Source organism: Ursus americanus, chromosome 18 (genome assembly GCF_024610735.1).
Source record: "Ursus americanus isolate L20-20 chromosome 18, mUrsAme1.1.p, whole genome shotgun sequence".
NCBI lineage: Eukaryota > Metazoa > Chordata > Mammalia > Carnivora > Ursidae > Ursus > Ursus americanus.
This window is the reverse complement of record NC_142144.1, coordinates 32,390,469-32,418,031: the sequence shown is the minus strand read 5'-3', so window position 1 is coordinate 32,418,031 and position 27,563 is coordinate 32,390,469. Positions and strand designations below refer to the sequence as shown.

General features: G+C 44.6%; 2 protein-coding genes across 4 annotated transcripts in view; one reads left to right on the top strand and one right to left on the bottom strand.

Moving 5' to 3' along the window:
* The window catches only part of TMOD1 (tropomodulin 1), an 84,249-nt gene extending 78,683 nt beyond the window's left edge, over nt 1–5,566 (top strand). For both annotated transcript variants that reach the window (XM_087869537.1, XM_045780520.2), the window contains one exon: nt 3,983–5,566. In XM_087869537.1, the coding sequence (XP_087725663.1) occupies nt 3,983–3,985 (3 nt within the window). In that variant the 3' untranslated portion in view covers nt 3,986–5,566. The remainder of the gene's footprint in view (nt 1–3,982) is intronic.
* Nucleotides 1,095–27,519, bottom strand: TSTD2 (thiosulfate sulfurtransferase like domain containing 2). Of its 2 annotated transcripts, XM_045780518.2 has the most exons (11): nt 27,368–27,519; nt 25,061–25,273; nt 20,818–21,131; nt 18,842–18,962; nt 14,182–14,307; nt 13,236–13,341; nt 9,959–10,077; nt 9,303–9,461; nt 8,693–8,831; nt 6,625–6,857; nt 1,095–2,182 (listed from the first exon to the last, which is right to left on the bottom strand). In XM_045780518.2, exons 2-11 carry the CDS (start codon nt 25,223–25,225, stop codon nt 2,156–2,158), a joined length of 1,509 nt encoding a protein of 502 aa, XP_045636474.2. In that variant the 5' UTR covers nt 25,226–25,273; nt 27,368–27,519; the 3' UTR covers nt 1,095–2,155. The 2 variants fall into 2 exon arrangements, with proteins under 2 accessions (XP_045636474.2, XP_045636473.2); XM_045780517.2 differs by lacking the exon at nt 1,095–2,182 and having other exon boundaries at nt 6,009–6,857.
* Nucleotides 27,520–27,563: the final 44 nt, after the last annotated feature.

Genomic DNA, 27,563 nt, shown 5'->3' with positions numbered 1-27,563 from the left:
AAAATGGGCCTCAGGGTTAGCCCAGGGGACTGTGCAGCTGTTCCCTTGGGGTTTCGCACCAAAGGAATTACAGCAGAATCACTAAAACGATTACACACAACACTGAGTGCTGGTGGGTGAAGTAGGATTTACTAGCTTTAAAGGCCAATTTGTGGCCATCTGCTAATTTTTGTAAAAGAAACCCTTCTGATTCAGATCGTGCCCCAGCTTCCTCCTGCAAAAGAGAAGTCCTTTCTTTCCAACACAGTATTTTCATCCTGCTGTCAGTGCTCCGATGAGGCAGACAGGCTTCGATGCTTTCCAGCTGAGTATTTAACCCGAGAGCCTCCCGCAGCCGTACCTGGCCGCTGTGTGGTTAGCGGTGTTCGCTAATGCAGCAGGGAGCACGGAGCAGACAGGGCCCAGCTCTCCAGGTTCCTTCTCACTCCAGCCTGTGCCATGCTGGCTCCTGGCACGTAGCCAGCCTCAGGGGTGGGCTTGGCCTGCCTGCAGTGCGTGGGCTCTTCCTTGGGGGATCTTCAATCCCCAAGGCCGGACGTCGGCCAATGCCTCTGCAGATGTGCAGCCTGCTGGGCCCCGTTCGACTGGCGTGCCTTCGGTCCTTCCCATCCTGTGCACTGAGCTGCTCGGGCACGGTGGTGTCAGGGAGGAGCCGTGGGTCCCCATCCACGTTTTCTCACAGCGATACCTCAGATGACTCCTACCTCTACACTATTTATAGCTGAGAGGCTGAGCGTGGCTCTCGGGTCCTGTAAATCTGTCCCTGAAGCTCTCTCCACTTAATGAAATCTGAACTGCTAACTCCAAGTTAAGACCATTGTACGTGTGGAGGCGGGGTGGGGAAGAGGGCTAACATGTTTCAAAGCAGGAATTACCCCTTCCTGGGAAACTCTCTCTTCTGTATTCTCAAGGAAGACTTTTCTAACAAGCATCCCAGACACCGTGTACCCCAAGTCAATTTCATCATCGTCCCCCAAAACTACTATACAAAGGGTATTACTTTCCTCCCAGCCATCCAAGCCAGGAATCCAGACCTCGGTCTATATGCTACCCCCACCCCAGCCAGTCAGTCCCCTCCTGGCCATCCCCATTGCCCTGCCTCATGTCAAGCCCTCAGCACATTTGCCTCCTGTCCTGCAACTTCTGTGGGCTGGCCAGCATCTCTCCCAGAGTGCCCAACCCAAAGTTTGTTCTGTCACTTTGCTTAGTACCCTTGCTGGGCTCCCACTGCTCTCAGGTGAGAGTTCTTGACATGGCTCCCACGTCCCTGAGTAATCATAGCTGACACGTGCATGGCACTTCTTGTGTGCCAGGCGCTACTGCGAACACGTCCTGTCTTACACGTGAGGCTCCCGACAACCGGGTTAGTTAGAGCCTATTATTATCCCCACTCTATAGGAAGGAAGTGGAGGTCCAGGGAAGTAGGTTAAGGTTACCTGCAGTCAATGGGTGGAAGCGGGGTTTGAGCTGCAGTCTCACCTCGGAGCCTGTGCCCCCGCCTCCCCTCATGGTGAGGCCCTGCTGGACTTCTCTGTCGACACTGCTGACAGGCCATCCTCTCACCCCGTATTAGCACCAGCTGGTCTCGGGAGCTCGAGTGCCTCCCAGTGACCCAGGCCAAAGTACCCCTGTAGAGGGCCCCTACTCCTAACTCTCCGCTTCCCTTCTCAGTCTACCCCTTTATCCTTCCGGATTCGGTGCACACGTTCCCCACCGTCTTTCTGACCACAGCAGTCACTATGCCTCATACTTGATAGGGAGCTACCAGGGTACCTATAATATTTCATCACACTCACTGTTGCTATAGCTTGGAGTCCTGTTAAGCTAGATCTTTATTTCTGGTCCTTGTGCTTGGCACATCATAGCACTCCGTGAATGCTATCGAACATACAAATGAATTTAAAATGCTTCCCGAAGATACGGTGGAGGTGTTCGAGCTTGGCAAGAAGTGGTGGAAGGAGCTCGAGTAGCGGATAGAGGTTGGTCCAGATGACTCGAGATTCCTTCTGGCTCAGACAGTGAACAAGCCTGGCAGTTGCAATGATAAGGACTTTGCTTTAATGGAAGTAAAAAACAGATTGAATTGAAGGAAGATGTCAGGAGACTTGGCTTGTGCTTCCAGTTCCATCACTTATTCACCATAACTTGGGCCAACTCACTTCCCTCTCTTGGCCTTGATTTCCTTAAAATGGAGAAGAACACCTGAGTGAGTACGTGCCTTGCCCTTCTCCCTGTCCAACCCCCGTCAGAGGCAGTGCTGGGGGAGCTGCATGGCTCCCGCCCGGGGAACAAAATGAGGGCATGTTGGGGAGGGGGGGTGGGAAACCTGGGATCCCTGTCTGTACCCTGAACCATGGGCTGGGGACTCAGGTTCCCGTCCTGATTCTGCTGCTAGCTCTTAGGGGCCGTAGCTCCCTTTTGTTCTCCGGGGAAAGGAGCTGCTACCCTTGTGAGAATCTGCTGTGTAAGCGCTATGTAGACGAGCCCAGACTGTACTGAGGAAGGTGCTGGACTCAGGCTCCAGGTGAGCTACCCGCCTTGGTTCTGTCCAGTACCAGCTTTGTTGCTTCGGGCACGAAATGTAGCCTCTGCCACACTTTGCTCCCCCGTAACATGGGAAAGGTAACAACGCTGACATTCCAGAACTGGTGGTAGGGCCCCCGTGAGGTCTTGCGTGTAAAAGAGATGTGCATGCTTGCCTAGCTGGCGTGGTGAGACTTAAGCATCTGGCTCATGTAAACCCTCTGGTCACTTTGGGCGAAACTTTTCTGCTCTTTGGGTTTTGGTTTTTTGTTCCCTGACCTTTGCTCCCAAGCTGCTGGACGTTCTGATGGTGTCCAGGGCCTGGGCTGGACGCAGTGTCTTCTCTCCAGGAAGACAGTCCACCCATCTGCACTCATTACTCTTCTGACAGGGGTGGAGGGGTGGGTAGGAGCTCGGGACAGACTGAATTCCAGGCCCCAGACTGGGTGAGCTGTGCGCCCCGGCTCCCAGCCACAAGCCCCTCCTCGCTGGGCGGTTCTGCTCTATCTGCTCCGTGTCCTGCACAAGCGGACCGGGTTCTTGCTGCAGCTCGTGTGCAGCGATCTGGTGGCTGCAGGTCTCCCGGCTCAGCTCGGGAACTGGAAGGCATCTAAGTATAGACAGAGCTCTTCCCTCTTCGGCCATAGCTACCTGTCCCTGCTGCACCAGCAGCCTCCTTGACTGCCACCTACCGATTCCACGGACTTCTGGACCTTTCTCTTGTGGCTGATCTAGCTCGCTGCTTGGGCTTCATCTGCAGACACTGAAATTCATTTCAAAACCCTCTCCCTTGTTACAACACAGGACCCCTTCCCCCTCTCCGTCATCCTGCAAGTAGTGACTTCAGCCTGCAACCTACTGGCTACTGCTTTCCTCTTTACGGCACTTACCTACTTCGTTACGTGGATAGTATTTGGGCTTCTGTTGTCTTGCCCCTGGGAAAATGTCAAGGTTAACACTAAGGAGACACAGATACTGCAGGGTAATCTTCAGGGTGGAAACTTTTTTTTTTTTTTTTTTAACAAGGCAGGAGGCAGGCCAGGAGCTCTGAGAAAGAGCTGTGGGATATGATTCCAGCAGGTTAAGACCCTACTCTCATTAAGATCAACTGACCTTTAGCTCTTATCTGAGCGGGAGGAAAGATCTTTAACCGCGGGGCCTCTGGTGTACAAAGCAAACACAGCGGAGGTGGATAAAGTGGGTTTTATGCCTGTGCGGTCAGCGGCTTAGCAGGAATTTATGAATGAGTCAACACGACCACAGACCCTCATCAGGGAACGCTGAGCAGTGGGCGGGCCCTCACACAACTCACACGTAACTGTCCTTTAGAAACAACAGGCTTCAGACCTTGCCAACCAGAAAGTTAGCGAGAAGCTTCACAGGGCCTTCTCAGAGCCACGGAGGTGATTCCCGGCGCACAGGGTCAACCGGCTTATCTCTTCTCTCCATTCCTTTCCAGTGAGGAAGAGGAGGCTTGCAGACTTGACTGGGCCCATCATTCCCAAGGTCCGAAGTGGCGTCTAGCGTGTGGAGAGGACGCCCGTGCCTTTGAACTGCACATGTTCTACTGAGAATCTGTGCTCTGCCGTGGAAACCAGAAGGCAAAATGCCGGCACAAAACCCTTTCGTGGTTCAGTTCTTTATGCACTAAGGTTTTAGGTAACTAGTGGTTGTAGATGAAAATTTTATAAACTATGGTTAATGTGAAGTTTTTCTTTAGTCACAGAAGTTCAGTCTGGTTATTATTTAAAAACTAAGAAGACCCCAAACCGACAGATCGTACTGAAGATGTTCTAGCAGCAGGACTTAGCCCTGGGAGCCCAGTTTCGGCGGCCTTGCTGCGTGGTGTTTCAGGGGTGTTCGGGATGTGGGACAGGAGCGGCCCACTCTCCGCATGGTTGAGAGGCATTATAAATGCTTTATTATGAATTTGATCTTAGGTATTTAGCAAACAGATCATTTCTTATTAACCCTACTTTAAATTTGAAGAACCTCAAGATTAAAGTTGCCAAATTGATTACTGGGTCAGGAACACAATTTTGTCCTTCAAGAAAGAGAGATTGAAGCCACAGAGCTCTGCCAGGAACCCAGGAACGTGCGATTCCTTTTGCTGGATACAAGGAAATGATGAAAAAGCCAATGGTGGAATTTCAAGTTTCAAAAACCATCCTTTCTTTACCAATCCCAGGCAACAAACATTTCCCTGAGTGTTCTTACGAACATCTGGGATTTATTTACATTATTATTGGAACCAGAAAGAATTTTTTCCTTATTGAATGCCAGCCTCAACGATGTGAAAACCTATGGCCAAATACTTGAAAACACCTTTTCACATTGCACAGTGGTCCAATGGCTTATGTGAGGTAAAACACTAGACAGAGAAATTTCTAGTCCATCGCAGCTATGCTTACGGACTCCAACCATGTGTCACATCACTTATTAGACAAGTCACCACTGATCTCATGCCTGTAAATTAAGCCTCTGAAGGCCAACGGTGAAGAAAATCCAGATACTAAGGAATCAGGAAACCCTGGCCAAACCATCCCAAGATGATTATTCTGAAAATGTAATAATGGTGTTTCTGCCAGATCCCTTTTTAACATCATGTGCACCTCTTGGGATCCAGCAAAAATGTTAAGCCACAATGCCCTTGTGCCTTTTAATATACCACAGTGCCAGTTAAACTAGCATTTCTGTTGCTTGGGAGTTATTTTCATGAGTGATTCAGCAAATCTCATGATAAAGGACGGGCCAAAGAGCTGACGAGCACAGACTAAGCTGCAGAGCACTGAGCAGAGGCTTTTGACGAAAAAGGAAAAGTCTTGCACACTGAACTGTCATGATGTGGCCGGTACAGGGTAACCAGAGGTGGAGCCAGGGCCTCACCACTCTGGAAGAGTGTCTACTGAGGCTGCAGACGGCCTGGGTGTGGCACCACACTGTCGGGATGGCCAGCCCCACTAGGCTTCTCCTTGAGACACAACTGCAGCTGTATTCTGCATCACTGGAAACTGCAATATGATATTAAATCTGTTGGTCTATGGATGGTTGTGTACGTGTTTCTTGTGGCTAGTGTGACATGGACATGCATGTGACATGCTGGCCAGAGGCTGGGAAACCACCCCGGCAGGGCCGAATGACCTCACTCAAAATGTGTCTTATATCCCAGGACGTTCATCTCCAAACTGCCCAAACATCAGTGTCCTCAAGCTAACTGAATCTTTCAAAGAGAATGTTTAAAAGCTAAGAGTGTGGGGACTGGGGAGACTACCAGGGGGAGATAGCTCACAGAAACCAAATCAGTAAAAAATGAAGGTGGGCCACCTTTCAGGCCACCTGCTCCATCAGGTGAGCTGTGGGGTTTAGACCAGGGGATGGCAATTTTTTTTAAAGGGACCAGATCGCAAATATTTTCAGCTTTGCAGGCCATAAGGTCTCTGCTGTAACTACTTAATTCTGCCATTTATCATATGTAAATGAATGGGTGTGGCTATTCCAGTCAAACTTTATTTACAAAAGCGTAAGGCAAGTCAAATGCTGGTCTGCAGATCCTGACTTAGTCTCTCAGGCTGCCAGAGAGATGAGGGTAGGAGTGGATGGTAGGGGATGGCAGGTAGCAGGAGTGGCCTGCTTCCGAGGAGCCCTCCTCCAGGGCATAGCTTTCATGCTTTTGCCACCAGGATCAAAAGGTCTGCTGACAAGACAAATGACTACTACCAGCCTGCTGCATGGCATAGAAAGGGCATGACCTGGCCACCAGGCTCACGGCTCTCCCCCCCAGCAGCTTTAGGATCCAACACAGCTCACCACCTTTTTCTGTGCTCTGGAATCTTCTGAGTCAAATGTCCCAGGTAAGTGGTCAGCACCCAACTCCCTTTCCCGGCCCCTTTGAAGTTACGGTGGCCAGTATGGTACCCAGTTTACAATGCCGGCATTGCCAGCATTCAAATTCAAGTTCTGTTGCTGCAGCTCTGATCCTCTCCAATGTGTGGTCGCTGGGAACTAGCTTTGTGAAGGCCTAGGGAAATGCTGCTGCTCACATACGCACAGCCCATCCTCCCCAACATCCGGCCTCGGCTCGGGGCTCCCGGGGAGCCGCACCTGCCGTGGCAGTTCGCTGGGTATGCGTGGCCGTCGGGCTGTACACTCGCATTCCTCTTTAAAGCTGCTCTGGGTGGGGCTCGAAGCCGGCCTCCTCCCTTTGTCTTGACATGTGACACAACAGGCTGTGACTCCTTGTCGTTGGCAAGCAGGGCAGGTCAAGATGAGCTGGCGACACTGGGGAGTTGAGCAGAGTTTATACTGGTCCCATGGGGCTCCACAGTATGAACATTCTGGGGAAGAAAGAAAAGCCCTAATTTCAAACACATACATACACGTGTACAAGTGCAGACAGGCACTTCTCCAGGTCCTAAATATAACTCTTAGCACAGCAGCTAATATACCCTGTTGGGCCTGGGAAGGTTTCTAAATAGTAAGTCTCCTGTCCTCTAACAAAAAATGCTCCCTCACCCCACTACTTGGGGGGTGGGGGGGTCATCTGGGAATTATCTTCCTGATTCCAAATTCAGTGACTCATTTTTTTCTTTTTCCTATTTAGAACACAGGTGGTATTGTTTCTTCATTCCAAAGCTAGCCAACTACCCCTTAGTTCAATGGTCTTTTTAGATCATTCCCTTTTTCATGCGAGAAACGTATGTGAATACAAACAATCCCAAACCTATATGCAGCTTCTGCAGTCCACGCCCCTCTTCCCCAAGCCTGGGGCTCTCCTGCGGTTGCGACCGCCTGATTCCTAAAAAACTCCCATTATCTATTTTCTCAACCCTATTTTCCCTGCTGACTTCCTGTTAGCATTGACAACAACATCATTCTTCAAATCTCCTTGACTAGTTTTATCTAAGCTACCTCTGGGCCTTCTCTCTCGCCTTCACACTCACATGCAAGTACCCGTCAAATCCTGCCAACGTTTCCTCAGTAACACTTCTCAAATCCACTATTTCCACTTACTTATAATTTATACTCCATCTAGCTCCAAAACAGATTTCGAGTAGCTTTCAATAAGAGACACAAATACAAGGCCATTAAAATTAATAAAAAGATCAAGAAGAAAGGAGAGAAGGCACTCCTACTCAAATCTTATTCATTATCACAGTGGTAATTCAATCGTAGTCCCTGATCACAGGAGTTCTAGAAAATTACAACAGCCCCTGGGGTTGTCTGCCTATGACTTTTCCTGTTTAAAACCATGGCATCCAGGGGCAAGAGCTACTTTTCCTAAGGATTATTTCCATCCTCCTTTTACTGACCTCATCTGGTACTCCACATCTGTGAGAACTTAACAGTCAAACCACAGGCCCCTTGTGCTCACACCCTCCTGTGACCACCCCTGCCTCTGGGCTTGGCCCTGGGTTCGGTTCCCACCTTGGAATGCCCTAGCCACCACTCAAAAATACCTAACCTACCACATGTGTCTACAGACCACCTAAACTGGAGGTTCTTAAACTAAAATACATAGGATTACAAAGGAAACCAATTATATAGAAATATAAAATATCAAAACATTTTTAAGAATCTGTGATATAGTTAAGATATTTATTAACAAATAAGAAGACCGGGTGGAGGGCTAATAACTACTTCTGTTTTGAGATAATGATGAACACAAATGCTATTTGGAGACGTCTGTAGCAACTATAATATATGAAAATAGTGTTTCTATTGATGACAAAATCACTGGTGCATCTACTATTACTGATTTGTTGCTTACATTAACAATCAAAGGAAGTGCTACATGTAGTGTGGGGTGGTGAAAATAAAGATACAATTATCTTCCCATCCAAATTCACACAGAACTGCCAAATTCTACAACTCCTGGTTAAGACCCTTGTTTCAGCCTATTAGTTCGACTCCCAGCACGCAGGGAGAGCAAGTGACATCATCACCCTGTAAAAGACTTGCCTAACTAGTAAATGGGGAGGCCCAGACCCAGGACGGGCTCCCGATTCCTGCTCCACGGTTGCATCTCCAGCTCTGTTGGGAAATGCTCATACTACGTTACTTCTTTTCCCTGTTGTCTTCTTCACATACCAGTACTGGCCTGCCTTCCAGAATGGTTCATACAGAGGGTGTGCCTGATCAGGAGTTTAGGGTCCAGCCTTTGCTGACCTACCTGATACTATGTCACTGTTGTAGGATAAGGCATAACGCTCATCAAAAACAAACAACTTCCCTTTGTAGAAACCATCGGGAAACTCCTCCAGGTACTTGTGGATGCCGCCCTTGAGCTGGAACACTTCCTTGCACACTCCCTGTGTGAGCAAAAACAGGAGGGAATTTGAGGAGACAGGCGAAGACTGGTGAGACGCTCACAGATGAGTGGCAGGTGATGACAGCAGTCAGGGCCTTCACTAGATCCTGGGAAGCCCAGCTATTTTTGCTGCCCCCTAAATATAGAAAGACACCTGTTGGAACATGTAATGTGAATTTGTTCTTCTCAGGATCAAGCGTAGGATTAGGAAAAGGGAGAGGTTAACTAAGCTTTCCCTTTTGTACTTGATGAGTCTCTAAGACTGTGAAGTGCTTTCCCACATCTTGAGATTTAAGAACTTCAGATTTTGTGCTTACAAACTCTATGCTGGAACCATTCAAGGGAAAAATAAATCCCTGACAGGCCGGGGTGGGGAGAGGGGATGACGGTGGGGGGTGGAAAGCTCAACACACGCTGTTGGTGGAGCCTTCTTTACCTCCACGCCCATATGCCCCCAAGGATGTTAACTCACCTTGGCTTTGAGGTAGGCTGAACCCCGCTCACAACGGATGCCCCCTGTACAGTACATCAGCACCTTCTTCTCTCTGAAAAGTTCTAGATTTTTGTCAACGTAGCTAGGGAAGTAACTGAATTTCCTGATGTCTGGGGCTAAGCAGCCCTGGAATCGTCCCTACGATATAGGAGAAGCAGAAGGAAAACGATGAGAAAAACATACCTGGTAAGAACAAAGTGTGTGTCGATCCCGCTCAGAGCCCCTTGGCAAGGCAGCACTCACTAGCTGCTGTTCTCATCCTACACTCTGACCTTTCAACTTCAAGATCTGGAACTCAGAAACAAGGCTGGTGGGCGTTTTTCCAGAGTCCTCAGGGGAACTGGAGAAGCTGCCCAAAGCCAACTTGATAGGATCCTCGACACATGTCAAAGGTAGGCACATGGGAGCCAAGAAGTACATTATGTGCTGAGATGTCTTTAATTGCTCTTTCTTAGACTTTCTCACCAGATCCTGAGTTCAAAGGCTTGGGATTTCTCTGAAGCTGCTAGCAGTGGGGGGAGATCTAGGTGACTTGGCCCCAGGTAGGCATACACGGCATCACTGGGCAAACATGCCATGATGCGGGGAGGGGGAGACCTACCATTTCACTGAACACACTTCTGATCCTTACTTACTATTTTGCTTTCATAGAAGTTTCGGCAGTCCAGTAGGATAGTATCACTTTGTTCTTCATTTGCCTGAGACAAAAATTTTTCTACTTCTTTATGAAATTCACCTGGGGATAAATGGATTCCTAAAACCAAACCAAAAATTTACTTAAGACAAAAACAAAAAACAAAATCTACTCACAGCTAGCCCAGCCTGATGACTTAGATGTTGCTGTTTCCTTCCACCCAAACCTTTATTCGTAATTGCAATTATGTCTGAAAATAACACTAATGACCATGATGAAATTATTTAGTGATTCCAGATATCCTCACTTTCCTTCTTCCAAAGATAAGTGCTATGGAGACCTGGAGGTTTAGAAATGATTAGTCAAAGAATTTTCCATTCTCCTACTTGGTCTAAACAGTGATAAAAGCCAGACAGTTGGGATCTAAATTGTCAGGTGGGTTTGCTGGTCCACTATACGGCCAGTGTTCTATTTTCATTGTACATGGAGGAGCCTGGGCATGTATGTGCTTGACTATAGGCTTTGACTGTAACAAAGGCAAGCCCAAGTTCAAGGCTAAGAACCTTGACAGGCAGCTGAGAGTATAAATTTGTGGAATAAAGTTGGACTGTTCTTTAAAAATACAAAAGGGTAAGAAGAATGTGTCTAAGTCTGCGTACATGAGTGAAAGAAAGGGTGGGAGGGGCCGACGGCAGGAGTGACACCTGCGAGAGCAGGGCAGGAGAGAAGGAGGGAAAAGCTAAAGCAGTCAGGAGAGAAAGGGGAGGAAGAAAAGAAGTCAAATCCAAGGAGATTAAAGGAGAACACCTCAGTCTGGTGGGGTCCCAGGCCTTCTCGACTCTCCAGAATAGAAATATTCCTGTATCTTTGGAGGCCCAGACATCCCAGTCGACTGTGAGGAACTCCTGGTGAATTTGGCAGTGGGCAGTAACCATCCCTCATGGACAGGGCTCTGGGGATGGCAGTCACCACTCGTGGTAGAGCCTGATGGCACCAAAGGAGCCTCATTCTGCTCAGAGGTGAACCCCAACCACCACCTGAAGCTGCTGACTACCCAGGTGGGGCTAGAGGCCCCAGAGCATGGCCAAGGAATCTGGAGTCCCATCTGCCCAACCCAGAATTGTAAGGCGAATGTAACGAGGCCAGAATTGATCTGTTATTATCACCTAATCACAAGGTCACCAAAACGCGGGTGCAAAAGGAGGTTCAAAACTGTGATGGGAAGCATGGAAATCTGCTCAGACTTCTACAGACAGGGCGCCATGGGGAACCAAACCTGCTCCCCGCTGCTGCTGTCCTGGCGCCCACAAAGACCTGACTAGACAGGGACTCATAGGGACATGTTTAAAAGAGATGCCTTCGAACAACATGGCTCAAATGAAAGCAGCCCAGCATTGCCTGAAGCCCACTCTCCCCTAACCTCCCAAGCTATGGTCTGTAGCACCAAGAAAGAGCTCTTTAGTCATCTTGCTGAGGTCAGGACACTGTGCAGACACAGCCCTTCTGGGCCCTTCTCTCCTCGTGCATGAGTCTTTTCCTGGATGTTTGTATCCTACTCCCATTTCCCTCTGGCTTAACCCCTAGCATTCTTTTAAATACCTACATATTGGAAAGTGAACAGAGACAACCAGACTTTGGTGCTTCCTGATGAAAGAAGACAATATTACCTATCAGGCAGTCTTGGGGTGGGGGAGGAGAGAAGGAAAGAAAGAAAAAAGGAAGTCAAATCTGAATCTAACTAAGTCTCTGGATATGAGGTACCTAACAGAAGAGCCACTAACCACATGGGGATATCAGGCTCTTGAAATGTGGCCAGAGATGTGCCAGCATAAGGGTGACACAGATCCAGGATTTCAAGTACTTAGTAAGCCAAAACAGGTAAAATATCTCATTAGTATTTTACACTGATTACACATGGAAATATTTTGGCTACATTACATATGTGCCTCACGTTACATTTCTTAGACAGCACTGAACTACCACTCTATAGGAAATACAGAGGACAGAGGAGATCCAATCAGCTTTAACCAGATTGTGGGAACTCTATAGACAAAATGACCTAGTTCCTTCAAAAAATAAACTGAAAGGGGGAAAAAAAGAGGGAGGCAAATATATAGGTTAAAAGAGACTTAAAGAGACACAGGGATCCACCACAATAAGTGGACCTCACCTGAATCCTAATAAAAACAAACTCAAAAATTATAAGATCCCCATGAGTATGATTTCTTCAAATACTCAAACACACAATTCTGGAAAACAGCATGCTCCTCCTTTGCTGGTCTAGCCAATTTTAAGTACTGGCTAGATATTTGATAATACTAAGGAATTACTATTAAAAATGTCTTATTTAGATGTAATAATGGTTTTACAGTTATTTTTTTAAATGTTTATCTTTTAAAGGTCTCTACTAAAATATTCATGAATGTAATGACATGACATTGGGATTCCCTTCAAAATCATCCAGGATAGGGAAGGGGACAGGGTATAGAAGAAAGCTGGCAATGAATGAACAATTGCTGAAGCTGTATGACAGGTACTGTGAGTTCACTGTATTATTTTCTGTACTTTTTTTAAATGTTTGAAAATTTTCATAGTAAAAACAAAACCCCACCAAACAAATGTCTTTCAACCATCTATGGTAACCATGGGGAAGAAGGGGAAGAGAACATTCTAGAGCACTTGCGAACAAACTGCTCTGGATTTGAAAGCCACTTGCTTCCTGTAGCAAAAAGCCTATGCGTTATTCAGTTGATGAACTATTTACAAGTAATAATTATACTCTTCCCAGATTGCTATCTTTGGAACAAGAAAACAACTTCTTGCCAAATCATCAGGAAGAATAAGAGAGCATTCTAAGGGGTAAGACTTCAACTACCATAGCACCGAAGAGGAGACCAGTTTAAACACTGAATAACCCACTGGCTCGCGACCCCAGAGCTATTTTTTATAAGTATAATTAACATACAATGTTATACTAGCTTCAAGTGTACAATATAATGATTCAACAGTTCTGTACACTACGCAGTGCTTATCATGACAAATGTACTCTTAATCCCCTTTATCTATTTCACCCACCTTCCCTCCGGCAACCACCAGTTTGTTCTCTGTACCTAAGAATCTGGTTTTTTGTCTCTTTTTTCTTCGTTTATTAAATTCCATACCCAGAGCTACTTAAAGAGTGGACTGCTGATCAGAGTGTCTGACTTCCACATTTGTTTCCATATCAAGTTTTGTCCCTCTGCAGGAAAGCAAAATGTTTCTTCTAAAAGCAAGCATACCAGGCTTCTTGTAGGAGATCTTATTGGGACTTATCCCCATGGGCACAATTTCTTCAAATACACCAACACGCAATTCTGGAAAACAGCAAGCCCCTCCTTTGCTGGTCTAGCCAATGAGAAGCAAAACAGAACACAGTCTTACTCTCCCATCTCCAGATATAAGACACGTGCCAAATACAAGAATTGTATCTGTTCTGTAATAATATGATAGTGAAGTCTTAAGAAACCTCAAAGTAAGAATTAATGTTTTAAATGGGGAAATGGAGTTAGGACCTAACGTGTTTCAGATAATTCAACACTAATAAGTATTTATTACACACCTACCATGTACAGAAATGTTAAATTGAAAAGGTGTTTCTATGGCTATAAGCATTTAACTATAAAACCGAAACACCACTGAGTGATTTCATTAAATAAGATTACATCCTAGCTTTTGCTCTGGACCAATAGCCTTTCTTTCCCTACCACCGCCAGTACTAACACTAGGTAACGTAGTCCCCACCTTCATCACCTGCTATGACAAAGCACAAGGTGACTCAAACAAAGGCGCTCAGCTGTGAGAGCAACAGCTTTATCCCCCATGTGGTAGGAAGTGCTGGTCCTGTAATTCCAGGTTTACTAAAAACACAGTGATGCCCTGACATAGCCACAAGTGAGCCAACGTATCTAGTTTAGAGTTAGACTGTGCCAACTGTCATGTCCTCATTCTACAAGGGAGGCTGAAATGCAGGAGGGCATTAACTTGCCCAAGACCACGTGGCGACCTCATAAGCCACTGCAGTGCGCATGCTCCTCTGCGCCGCTGCCTCGCAGCCTGCGGGGAAGGGTGTTTATCGGGCGCTGCTGCTATCTCCACACTGCTCTATTCTTCAGCGCCTAGGGCAGGAAGCAGCACTGAGGCAGAAGCAAATGGCTCTAAATCCATTTTATTTTCAATTTCTCTTACCTTAAAATCATCCTTACACATATAGTCCTTAAACAATGGGCAGGAAAGCATGACTTCCACATAGAGTCTGGTGGCCAGTTTGCTTCCACCAACTGTCCCATTGATTCCTTCTGTAGCAATTCGAACCTGGGACACAAGATGGTGAGAGAAAGGGAATGCAGCCTGTTCTTGGCTTAGTTTAATCTTCCTGGGGCAGAATATGCTTGTGCGTGTCCATGAGTTTAACGGGAAAAGCAGAGACACAATAAAAGTGTTACCACCTGAAGAGACTTGTAGCTTTCTAAAATGGCACTGCCCACCATTCAGAGGAGGTCCTCAACAGATGTGTACTGGACGAGAGAATGGAATGTATGAAACTTCTGGAAAGCCCCATTTGCTCTCCAATGTCCAAAGAAATAAATTTCAGCATAACCTAAATCCAGGTCAGCAGATCTATGTTCAAGACTCAGCTTTGCCACTTACTTGCTATGCAGCCCTGAGAAAACTAACTCACTTCTCTGAACCCCAATTTATTCACCTTGATAAAACAGAGATAGAAGAGAACCAACAATGAAGAGGACTGCTGAGGAGACACTACCCACGTCAGAGCACAGCGGAGAGCTAGGAATGCCTGTGAGCTCACCTCTGCATAGTGTTTGGGGGAGCACACCGCTGCGAACCCACCCACCGGAATGCAAGCTCCATCAGGGGTATGTGTCTCTGTTGCTCACTGCTGCATCGCCAGGGTCTGCCAAGTAGGTACTCCATTCATATTTGTTGAACAAATGAATGTATATCCATTTCAGAGGTTTTCTGGCTTCTCAAATGCTATATTCTCTTTGAATTGCTTTCGTGGCTGGTAGATTCTTTCCCATGATATTTTAATCTCAAAACCCAAATAAAGGACAAGCACACCTAACCCCTGTATACCTGTGGCAGAGCAATCCCTCAACTCATATACTACTTGACTTTTAATCCCTAAGATTGTTCAAGACAAACTTCAAAGTGGCTCCCTGGTGAGGAAGGCCTTATACCTCAGGGATGGAGAGCAACAGTTACCATCTACTGAGCACCTATTATGATACAGGGGCTTTATATTAATAATCCTGAAAGGTAGATATCATAATCTCCATTTGACAGAAAAGGAACAGAAGCTCAGAGAAATCAAGTAACATGCCCAAGGGCACAGAGTTGGTAGGCAGTAGATCTGGGATTCGAACCCAGATCTTACTCATTCCAAATCATGTAATTTTTCTCTTCCGAAGCCTCCAGTGTGTCCCCTCCGATTTCTTGAGGCAAAAGGAACATACAGCAATAGGAATCAGAAGCTTCTTTTCTAGAATTTTCAAGTTCTCTTCTTTCTCTACCTAAATGCCAATATTCTGCCAAATCTCCCATCAGCGGAAAACTACCTCAGTAAACTGGGCATGTACCATTGAAGCCTAAGGATTTAGACTAAGATTCAGACAGGTGCTGCCACCCCGTGGGTGGGGACCCTCATTGCTAGTTCACCTCAGGTTGGGCTAAGAATAAAAATCTGTCCCCCAAACAAGAGATTGATTTCATATTTTGTACATTCAGGTTCACCGTGAGAACATCCATCTTTCAGGGTGTTCTCTAAATAGAGGTGACAATAAATGTCATTAATTCCAGGGGCACCTGGGTGGCTCAGTCAGTTAAGTGTCAGACTCTTGATTTTGGCTCAGGTCTTGATCTCATGGTCGTGAGTTAGAGCCCCACATTGGGTTCCACGCTGGACGTGGAGCCTACTATAAAAATTTTTTTAAAAGGTATTCATTCCACAAATGTTTACTACTTTTTTTTTTTTTTTTACTATGCGCCAGGAATTGTGTTAAGAATTAGGGATCTAGCAGTTAAAAGAAAAAAAGTTCTTGCCCTCTTAGAGCTTACAGACTAGGGGAGGTCCCAGACATTAAGATAAAAGTTACCAAGTGACAAGAGCTATGAGAAAAACCACAGGATGCTATGTGAGAGTGTACTGGGAAAAATGAACTTAGACTGAAGGTCAAGAAAGGTCTCTTTGAGGAAGTATCATTGAAACTGAGAACTGAAAATTGAGTAGAAATTTTACAGGAGAAACTGAGTGGGTGTCGGAGAGTTCCTTGAAGACAGTTTGCCTGGAAAAAGGCCCAAAGATACAAAAAAAACCAAAAAACAAAAAACTTTGTGGGCTCCAGAAAACTGAAAGACCATGTTGTTGGAGTATGGTGAGTGAAGAATGACATCAGATAAGGAGAAAAGGTAGGAAGGGGCCAAATCATGCAGGAACCTAAGGGTATGTTAAGGATTTGGGTTTTACTCTAAATGCACTGACAGCCACTGAGAGCTTCTAAGCAGCAGTGTTTAATCTCCCTTTTAGGATGATTCTGGCTGCAGGGTGGGGAATGGATTAAATGGCAGGCAACGACAGAAGAACAAGTTCTTAAAAGCTACTGAAGTGGACGAGAGAGGGTGGGACTTGGTCTCAGGTGGTGGAAGGGGATAGGGAGTGAATGGAGGCAAGGGATATTGCAGAGATAGAAAGGGCAGGACGTGATCATGAACTGAATGAGGTAAAAGGAAGCTTTTGGCACCATCTGTTAGGAAACATGGGTGTGGAAAATATCACTGATCAAATGACTGCCTCGGGGACTTAAAACACCTGTGGAAAAGAATAGGCTTAAGATAGTACAGTGTCATACCCCAAGGGGACCTCAGAGCCAACCTAGTTCATGTCCTTTTAAGTTTACAAAAGTGTATCATCTCTCTCTCTCTGTTTTGACACATATATATTTGTATGCAGATATATATATATATGTACATATAAATATATGTCTATATGTGTGTGTGTGTGTATATGTAATCATCAAGAATGTTCTAGAAAAGGGGCGCCTGGCTGGCTCAGTCAGTTAAACATCTAACTCTTGATTTCCGCTCAGGTCATGATCTCAGGGTTATGAGATGGAGCCCCTCTCTCTCCCTCTCCCCCTTCCCCGACCCCGCCCTTTTTTTAGAGAGAGAGAGCTTGAAAGTAAGCTTGTGCACCAGGTGGGGGAGGGGCAGGGAGAGAGGGAGAGAGAAAATCCTAAGCAGGTTCCACACTCAGCACAGAGCCCTGGGCTCGATCTCACAACCCTGAGATTATGACCTGAGCCAAATTCAAGAGCCGGACACTTAACCGACTGAGCCACCCACGTGCCCCACCTCTCTTTAAAGAAAAAAAAAAAAAAAAAGATTGTTTTAGGAAAATAACAAAAACCATCCACAACCTTATCATGCAGACAGAATCATGATTAACCTTTTGCCATCTACTACCTTCCATCTTTATACACAAACACCTGTGGTTTTGTTACAAATGAAATATATTCAGTCCTTTATTCAACACTCCCCAAAAATTTATTGTCTGCTCTGTGCCAAGCCCTATTCTAGCACTAAGAATACATCCATTAATTAAGACAAAGTTGTCCTCACCAAGACTTTATTAGGGAGACAGACTGTAACAAATTAAACAAGTATTATACCTTCAGATGGTAACAAATTCTTTGATATTCTCCAAGCAGAAGGAGGTGATAAGATTTAGAGAGAGGACTACTTTGGATCAGAGTTCTGAGGAGATAACATGTACGCAGGCAGAGATCTGAAGAGAGGAATGAGCCAAGCAAAGATCTAGGGGGAAAGCATTCTAGAGAGAAGGGAACAGCAAACATCAATACCACAAACTGGTAAAAGGCTCTGGCATGTTCTAGGAAAATTAAGGAGCAACTTGGACTCATACTGCATATATAGTTCTGTGAATTTTTTTCCAGCTAACATATCAAGAACATTTCCTAATGCCAGGGGTCAGCAAATTGTATCTGCTTCTGCATACAGTTTCATCAGGACACAGCCATACCCCTTCTTATACCTACTGTTTATGGTTGTTTTCATGTTACAGTGGCAGGGCTGAGTAGGTTTTGTTTGTTTGTTTGTTTAGGAAACAGATATAATTTACTAGATGGACTTAAAAATCAACAAAATCAGGGTGCCTGGGTGGCTCGGTCCGTTAAGCATCCAACTCTTGGTTTCAGCTCAGGTCATGACCTCAGAGTTATGAGATCAAGCCCTGCATCAGGCTCCCTGCTCAGTGTGGAGTTTCTCTTTCCCTCTCCCTTTGCCCCTCTCTCTGCTCACACTCTCTAAATAAATAAATAAAGTCTTTAAAAAATCAACAAACGATTTTAGACACTTCTTGAGTACAAACTATAGGAATTTTCTACCAAGGAACAGCATATCTAACAGGCAAGACCATGAAGACTTACACTTCAGTTTTTAAACAATATACAATGGCTAGACAACTGATAAGAAATATTGCATAATTAACCCCACTGTATTTGTTGTAATTTCTTCATAATTCCACACACAATTTTAGGGTTTAATAGAAGCAGGAGTGAGTAGTTTTTGTGCAAAGCCTAAAATACTTACTATTTTGCTCTGTAAGAAAATGCTTCCTGATTCTTAGTCCATTAAATACTATCATAAAAGGCCATGTTAATACTATTTGGTAGTCCACTTAAAAGCCTAGCAGGATTTCGTGGACTTCTAAGAACCTAACAGTGAATCCTTTTTGTCTCCAGCACAGCCTCAATAAACCAAACTGGAGACAAGAGGTGTCCCATGAAGGATGGGGTGTGGGAGGTGTTACCTTGCCCGTGAGGGACAGGTGCTGACACAGAGCTGTCTGCCAGGCACACACCCAGTGGGGGTCCTCCAGGTCACGGTAGCAGTAATAAAGCAGGACCTCTCCTCCATCACTGTCCTGGCCACTAGAAGAAGAAAACCACAGGAAAAGCATTTAAGTCACTGGCATAAAGAAGCCGCAATTCACAAAGTATACCCAGGCAGTGTCAGAGGGAAGGCCGAGATGGAGACTAACTTTGTTCTGAAATAAGAAGCCACTCCTGTCAGTATTTGCTCTGAAGAAGACATTATCTGCACCCAACTTACTTTACAAAAAGTGAGTTTACTCTGATTTCTTCATTTCATCATCATACAAGAAGGTTTCACTTCCATTTTTTCGTGTAACCCTCTTACCCATGAGAAGGATGATTATTATCCCCACTTTATAGCTGAGTAAACCGCGGTCAATTCCTTCCAGGTGAGACAGCTACAGAATGACAGTCAAGACTTGGACAACGGTCTTCTGACACTAGAATCCATACTCTTTCTGCTGTACTGTGCTGTCTTATATTAACTAGTTGTGGGACCTGGGCAGTTCTCTTATCATCTCTGAGACAGATTTCCTCATGTGTAAAACCAGAGAAGAGAAATAAATTGCATTTCCCAAAGTATGCTCTGACTCTAGTCTATGAAATTACACCTCGGAGAAACCTTGCAGACAGTATCTCCCTCTTTGAGAATCTCAGTGAAAGCCCCGTATCTATTGAAGGCTCTGAAAAGTCCTACAATAAAGAACATTTTAAGCCAGTGCTTCCCAACCTTCCTTGTCTTTAGCACCTCTTTTCAATACCTGTTAGCACCCTTCAGAACCGGTGTTGCATAGAACGTACTTTAGAGAATGCTATGGTAGATGATAATTAAAGTCCCATCCAACTCTGGAATCTGACTTTCTCATCAGTACCCTCATCGTATTGCAGGGCCCACTCTCCTCGGAAGCTTTATCTATTTTGGAACCTACTTTCCTTTCTCTAAACTGCTGTAACAAATTATGATCTGCACCTCACAATTTAACTGATAATGAGGCAGCCTGCCTCATATCATCTGCTAATTGTTTCATGTATCCTCTCTTTGTTTCTCCCACTAGAAAGCAAGTTCCCTGAGGCACAGGGCCATACAGAAACAAAAAGGCCATATTTGTACAGCACTTTATAGGTCAGTGGTGCTCTTACCACCCTCGTTTTATACAGTTCATATAGCAACACTGTGCGGTAAGCAGGGCAGGCATCATTATCCCTATTTTAGAGGTGAAAAGGTAAAGGTACCAAGAATTTTAGTGACTAGCCCAATTCTGACTCCAAGTTCAATTCTCTAACTTGCTCCTTTTCTTGATAAACAAGGGGAATACATAACAATGTACATAATTTGGTGAGTTTTTCAAAAGGCAGGGGAAACTGAATGCTAATGACAAAAGAAAATTAAATTTGGACATTTCCTATTCACCAAATAGTTAAGGAATTGCTTAAAATCAGAAATTTGTCCTCTAGAATTCTGTAATATAATTTGGTGAGTTTTTCAAAGGCAGGATCTAAACTTCTAATCCTACGCCCCAGTTCTATTAACACCCTTTCTAAAACATAGTCAACTCAGAAAACATTTGGTAACAAAAACCCTTTCTTAAGCTCTAATATTATTCAGGGTAGAAGGATCATTCACATTTCTGATTCTTCCAATTTCTCTTCAAAAATAGTACAATGTTCTGTTCATTACCTCTCCCTACAGAAGGTTAAATGTAGCCTTCCCCGAAACCCAGTGAACTCTGCCAGCTGCGTGGGTACATGCTACTATTTCTGTAATACACAGTGTGTGGTTATTGGCCTAGCTTAGGCCCACAGAGAAATTCTGTGCCTGAAAGATCTTGCCATCTTCATGGATAGGTAGTGGTGTCTCGTTGTGACTGAAAAACTTTTAAAATTAAACCAAAGTACAGAATGAAATTCTGACCTTATCAGCTCATCAGGGCTAAAGCAGCTTATATCAGGGAGCCAAGCGGACACTTCACGATTACAGGGTAAGTACTCTTTCAGAGGCTTCCTATTGTCTTCAGACCTAAGGGTCTTTGAGGTGTTCAATGTCACAGCCAGCTGCTTTAACACAGAAGCAGTCTCGTGGCAAATCTCATCAGCATGTTGTGTTGCCACATGTTTGTGGATGCTGATCCGGTCTCTGAAGAGCTGCTGACAGCATTTCCACCATTTTTCTTTACATTCAGGAGTATGTGCTGGAACTTGTTTGGTTTTGACGAAAAGGGCAAATGCCTGCAATTACATTTCAAATATGCCACTGTTAACCTTAAGTTTAAAGCCGGCAGAAGCCTCAGTGAGTCCCTTATATTATCTTTCCACAGGGGTTTCTAGTTTTATGTCCTATTTTTCTATAGAAGAACTTTCTGAGAGTGACAGTTTTCTTCGTAAACTTTATACCTCAATCTAAAATTTGTTAGGGGCTGTTCTTTTTTTTTTTAAAGATTTATTTATTTATTTATTTGACAGAGATAGAGACAGCCAGCGAGAGAGGGAACACAAGCAGGGGGAGTGGGAGAGGAAGAAGCAGGCTCATAGTGGAGGAGCCTGACGTGGGGCTCGATCCCGTAACGCCGGGATCACGCCCTGAGCTGAAGGCAGACGCTTAACCGCTGTGCCACCCAGGCGCCCCTGTTAGGGGCTGTTCTTAAGGAAAGGGCTTGAATTTCAGACGAGTATTAGTAAAACATTACAAACAACACTATCACTCATTTCTAAAAAGGAAATGGTCAAGGAAATTATGGAGTATACTTACTATGGAATACTGAGCAGCTAGTTTTAAATTATGTGGGAAAATGTTTATGATATAATGTTAAATGAAAAACAATGGACCAAATTTGCTTATACAACATAATCTAAAAAGTGTACTGGAAAGAAATATACCAAGATGTTTTGACTTGTTTTTTGGAAAATAATTGTATTGTTTTTATAAAAATGATTTATACTTATTATTTTAAAAAATTAAACAGAAAACTATGGATGTACCATAATTATCTTAACCAATTCCTAACTAATGGCCATTTTTTTGTTTCCAATATTTGCAATTATAAACAATGTTGAATGAGCACCCCATGCATACATCTTTCCATACCTCTTTAACCATCTACTTTAAATAAATGTCTAGAATAAAACTTTTGGGGTAAAGAAACATGAAACTTTTTTGATAAGAAACATAAAACTTTTTTGAAACAATTGTGATAAACAGTGAATTCCAGAAAAATTGTATCAGTTTATATGCTCACCAAGGTGACATTTTATCCACAGCATCAAGTTTTATCAGCATTTAATTTTTTATTGTCAATATTTTTAGTGTTGACCTGACTACGAGGCAAAAGAGATATTGTTTTTACCTGCATGTCTTTGATTAGTAAGGCTGAATATTTTTTCATATCTATTCCTTCTTCCTGTCTGACTTGCCTATTCATATCTGTTGCCTATTTTCCTATTGTGACATTTATTTTCTTCCTGATTTGTAAGTGGTTTTAGTGACCTTCTGTTGATCAGAGTTATCAAAAATTGTGTCCCAGTTTGTCATGTTTTCCAACTTTGTAGTATTTCAGATGTACAAACAGAGGCTGAATGGGATCTATGATTATCAGCCTCTCAACAATGGCTCCCTTCTGGTCAAATGAGAAGGGAGCCATTTATATATACATGTATGTATGTGTATTTTTTAACTTTTTTAACCCATCTGGAGACTACTTTAAAGCATCCAAATGGGCACCCTAAGCATTGGTAACAGATATGAAGTATCACTGTGGGACCATCCTCTAGCTGCACACAGCTATATCTGGACCTTCTCAGACTGAAGCATCTCCAATTACACTGGAGAGCATTTTTTTAGACTTTCTTGCAGTTAATCCTTCCAAATTGGGGGGGGGGGGAGGAGATAGCATGTATGTCAACATAAGTGCTTCTTCATATTAAACTTTGATCTTCAAATCTTATCTCGTCTTTTAAGGCCTGTGAACAAGGCACTGAGGGCCCAGCAGCAGTTAGGGCCCACGTGGAGTCTGTTCAAGGAGAGACAGGCCAGTGCCAGGATGGCAGCTCAGAGGTGGGTGAGGCCTACAAGGGGAAGGCAGGCCCTGGAAGGGAGGCAGCTTGGCAGGCTGGGTACATTGATTACATAGGAGAATAAGCAAATAAGGAAATACGCTAGGACTAATAGGAACTAGGTTTCTCACCAAACCTCATCAAATAGGGAAGTTATAAATATCGGAAAGGGAGAGTTAGGAAAAACTGTGAGGCTGGAATGGAACTGAAAGTACTGATATGTGCTCAGTGTGGTTAATATTGAGATAGTAAATATAGAACTATCCGTGTGGTACATATAGACATTTGTGTGTTTATCTATATATTTTCCTAGCTCCATACACCAGAGATCTTGGGAGATGCAACATTTAGTAGCAGTGAGCTTGCCAAGCCTCCAGATTTTGGTTTCTGACAGTCCTCCACTAGAAGGAACCAAAGCTCCTGGAAGAAATGTCTGATTCCAGGGATGGGTCAGGAAAAATACAAGATGAGCCTGGAATACCTTGTTGAGTCAGAAAGTGAGGAAATGCTCAAAGAATGATGGGAAAAGTCAAAAGGACATAGATACTAGCTTGAAAGGGCCCTCAGCCAAATCTGAGACGATCTGAGCATCAAAATAAATAATCACATAATGGACTATAATTCCACAAATAAAATGTAACCTGAGTCCACACAGATACAAATAAGTCGGGATAAGAGAAAGCTCTTCCTTACAGCAGAATGCCAAACATTAAATCTGGAAGGAACAAAGCAATTAGAAAAATCACCCTTTAGCAACCATCACAGTAACAATCAACTGAGGAAAGAAACATCAAAGAATCTAAAACTAGTAGATGAAAGCTGGATGAGGGATAAGATAATTACACAGTCTCAAAGCATTTTCCCTTCAAATACTGAGTAATTAAAAGGGAAAAAAATAATTTGATAGCAGAAAAATTCAACAGATACTCCCTTAATCAAGTAACCAAAGTTAACATCACCAGTAATGGGACAAACTGCCACTGTGAACCACCTGACAGACTGTAGCCAGATGAAGACAGCATCTCTTGTGTGATAGTCTTGTTGATAAAAGCACTAATCTGAATCTAGTCGTAAGGAAACATGAGTGAAAATCAAGCAAAGGGATATTCTACAAAATAACTCATGTAATCTTCAAATATGTCATGGTCATGGTTTCAGGGCAGAAAAAATGAGAAAGTGCTCCAGATTAAAGATGTAAGACATGATGACACAATGTAACACGTGACCCCAGAGTAGATCTATAAAATCCATTTGGGACACTTGATGAAACATGAATGGAGCCTGTGTGCAAAGGGGATATGAGGGTCCTCTATACAATTCTGGCAACTTTTCTCTAAGTCTGAAATTATTGCACGATAATATCTGAAAAAAACCTCTCTTACCCTTTGGGTTTCATTTTCAAGGACATCTATGTGAGGTAAGGGCAGAGGGGTGGTGGATAAGAAGTTATAAGCGGAGACATCTATTCTTCATGGACATGAAGCCAACAAAAGCTAACTGCAGAAGGACAGCAAACTGGAGGTAAGAAAACTAAGTCTCAATTCCATGTCCTCAGTCGGGTCATTTTCCTTCCTCTGAGCTTCCACAGGAGGAGGTTGGAGTCAATAGAAGAGCAGCATATCAACATGACCTCCCATTACAGTCCAATCCCAACTGTCCTCAGTAAGCGTGCACAACCATTCTGGGCTATTCTATCCTTCTCGTAACCAACAGAATCCAGCCAGCTAGATCAGATCAGGAGTCTTAGATGGCAACTACCTTCCAGCCTGTCTGTTCTCCTTATGACAAGGTCTTCTGGGTTCCTGTGATTCTAACCCTCGGTGGGAAAAGGAACCCAGCCCATCTGTCTAGGATCTGCCCTCAAGTACTCAACCGTGTGTTGCAGAGCCACCCCTTGCCCATGATTCTTCTTTGCCCGGCACTGATTTAAGATCACTGGATAATGACCCTGACTAGAACTTACCTTGAACATGGCAGCCGCCTCCTGTCTCACTAACCCTCTACTCCCTGGAGGAAAACACTAATGATTGATGAGCTACTAAAAGATGTACCCAAATTAACTATACATACACAATCCCGAACCATCAACGGCAATACAGCAATGTTACCTTTTTCTTGGCAAACGAGTATTTCTTCTTTGTACTGACATCTAACTCTGCTTTAAGACTGCTACTGGGATTGATAAGCCTTGTGTCTTTTAAATCTAGGTCTGAAAATCTTAAAACACAGGCCTCCAGGTCATCTCCTTGGTCTGGTGAAGTGAAAGAAGGCATCTGGTTTGGTTGCCGTAGTGGGGCAGGTTCCTTTCAGTGAACTACCTCCTAGGAAGCAAGGGAGAAACAACAATGTCAGTCTTTGATTACTACTTGAAGTAAACTTGAAACGAATCAATCAATGAGGCAAATGAGCATAGGCTGAGCATAGGCCCAGCAGCCCAAGCCATCCATCCATTCACCCATTCATTCAATAAATAATTGTTTAGCACCTACTCTATGCCAAGCACTGTTCTAGACAATGGGTACAGAGCCCTGAAAGAAAAAGTCTCTGCTTTCTTGGAGTTTATATTCCAGTGGGGAGAGACAGAAAGTAAACAAATGTATGTACTGATTAAATTTTAAAAGTCAGACAGGAAAAAGGGCCATGAAGACAAAAAGCAGGGTAGGGAATCAGGAGTGATGGAGGGGCTCTTAAAAACAGAGAGTAGGTAAAGTCTTTCTGAGGAAACAGCATTTGAGCAGGAACCTCAATTAGGGGTTAGCCCTGCAAACGTTTAAGGTAAATGATACCAGAAAAACACCAGGTACAACCAAAATCAACCAAGTTGCGTGCTAGCACCTTCAGTTATAAACATTTTGTTCTTTTTTGTCCTTTAATTTTAGAGCTGTGCATATTCCACCCCTTAGATGACATAACAACCAAGAAAGCCCCATATTAATAAACAGAAAAAATATAAAATATAAAAATCGCTAGTGTGGCCAAATCTTGTCAGAATGGATATACTACCAACCCCATTCAAGCCATCATCATTTCTTTTTTTCTTTTTCTTTTCTTTTTTCTTTTTTTTTAAATTTGAAACAGCAAGCGAGTGCACAAGCAGGGAGGAGGGTCAGAGAGACAGGGAGAAGCAGACTCTGCCAACCAGGGAGCCCGACGCCGGGCCTGATCCCAGGATCCCGAGACCATGACCCGAGCGGAAGGCAGACGCTCAACTGACTGAGCCACCCAGACACCCCAAGCCACCATGATCTCTTGACTGAATTATTGCAATAGCCTAACTACCCTCCTCCCCAGAGAGATTACTAAACAGTAGTCCAAAGACTTCTCAACATACTCTGATAAAGTCAAAGTCCTTCCAAAGCCCCTCCGCAGCCCCTCCCACCACCACCTCTCATCTCTTCTACTACTATCCCTTTGATCACTCCTCTGATTGCACCTTGTCTGTTCATTCCTGAATGGATCACCAGCACCAAGAAAGCAAGAGTTTTCCTTTGCTCACCTCTGCATCCTTAGCACTGCTTGGCATATAGGAGATGCTAAATGTCAGTAAATACAATATTTGTTGAATGAAATAAAACAGTGATCGGGTAGCCAGGAAAGGCTTTACTAAGGACCTGATGTTTGAGCGGAGACCTAAATGACAAGGAGCCATCCATGCGGATTTAGGAGCAGAGGCAAAAGAAATAGTATAAATTCCTAAAGTGGGAAGACGCTTGCCTTTTAGAGAAACAGGAAGAAAGTCAGAATAGAAGCAGGACAGTGATGAGAGAGCACAACCCTGTAGGTCAGGGTATGGAGTTTGCAATGCCAAGTAATTCCAGCGTTGTGAACAAAGGCGTAACGTGGTCTGATTCTGCATTTGTCCTGAAAGTAGAGCTGGCAAGATTTACAGACAGTTACGTAAGAAGTGAAGAAAAAGAAGGACCCAAGAATGACTCCTACCTACAGTTTTGGATGAAGCAATCGGATGGTACCATTCGCTGAAATGGGTGACTGACGGAGGAATAGGTTAGGATAGGAGAGTGAAACAAGGGTTCCAGTTAGACACGTGGAATTTCAGTGACCACGGACAAGGCAGTCAGATAAACAGGTGTGGTGCTCATCAGAGACGTCAGGGCAGAGGATGTTTACATCCATGTAAACAGGGGCCCAATACTGAAGACATTACTAAAGCAATCACCTGTTCCTTCACAAACACCACCTGAGAAGGGTGAAGAGTAGGATGACGGCCCGAGAGTAACCCCGCGGCAGGAGGCTCACGCTCAGGCCGGTCTTTCAGTCCCGGGGGCCGCAAGCGCGGCACCGCCCCCCGCCCGGCCCCACCCCGCGCGCGGGGCCGGGCCGGACCGGGCCAATCGCTCCGCCCAGCATTCCCGACGAGGCAAAAGCCCGGAAGTGGGAGTAAGGTGAGCACGCACCCGCCAGTCCTGGTCGTTTCTTAGATCTTTCTTCATCGAGCCGTCTCCGCCTAGCAATCGTCACTGCTCGCCGTCCCAAGAACCTCCACCGGTCCCCGGCCTGGAGTCCACGGAGGAAGGAACTAGAGACGTCACCTCGCCCCGGAAGTGTTCGGGGCTGTTGGTGAAAGGGCCGCCGGGAAATACTGCGAGCCCC

Bases quoted from the DNA above. Each gene is read 5' to 3' on its own strand.
- TSTD2 (XM_045780517.2), bottom strand. From the start codon at position 25,225: ATGCCTTCTTTCACTTCACCAGACCAAGGAGATGACCTGGAGGCCTGT. The intron at 21,132-25,060 runs GTAACATTGCTG...ATGTAATTGCAG, and splicing joins ACTCGTTTGCCAAGAAAAAG to GCATTTGCCCTTTTCGTCAA. The intron at 9,462-9,958 runs GTAAGTAAGGAT...CCTATATCGTAG, and splicing joins ACTTCTATGAAAGCAAAATA to GGACGATTCCAGGGCTGCTT.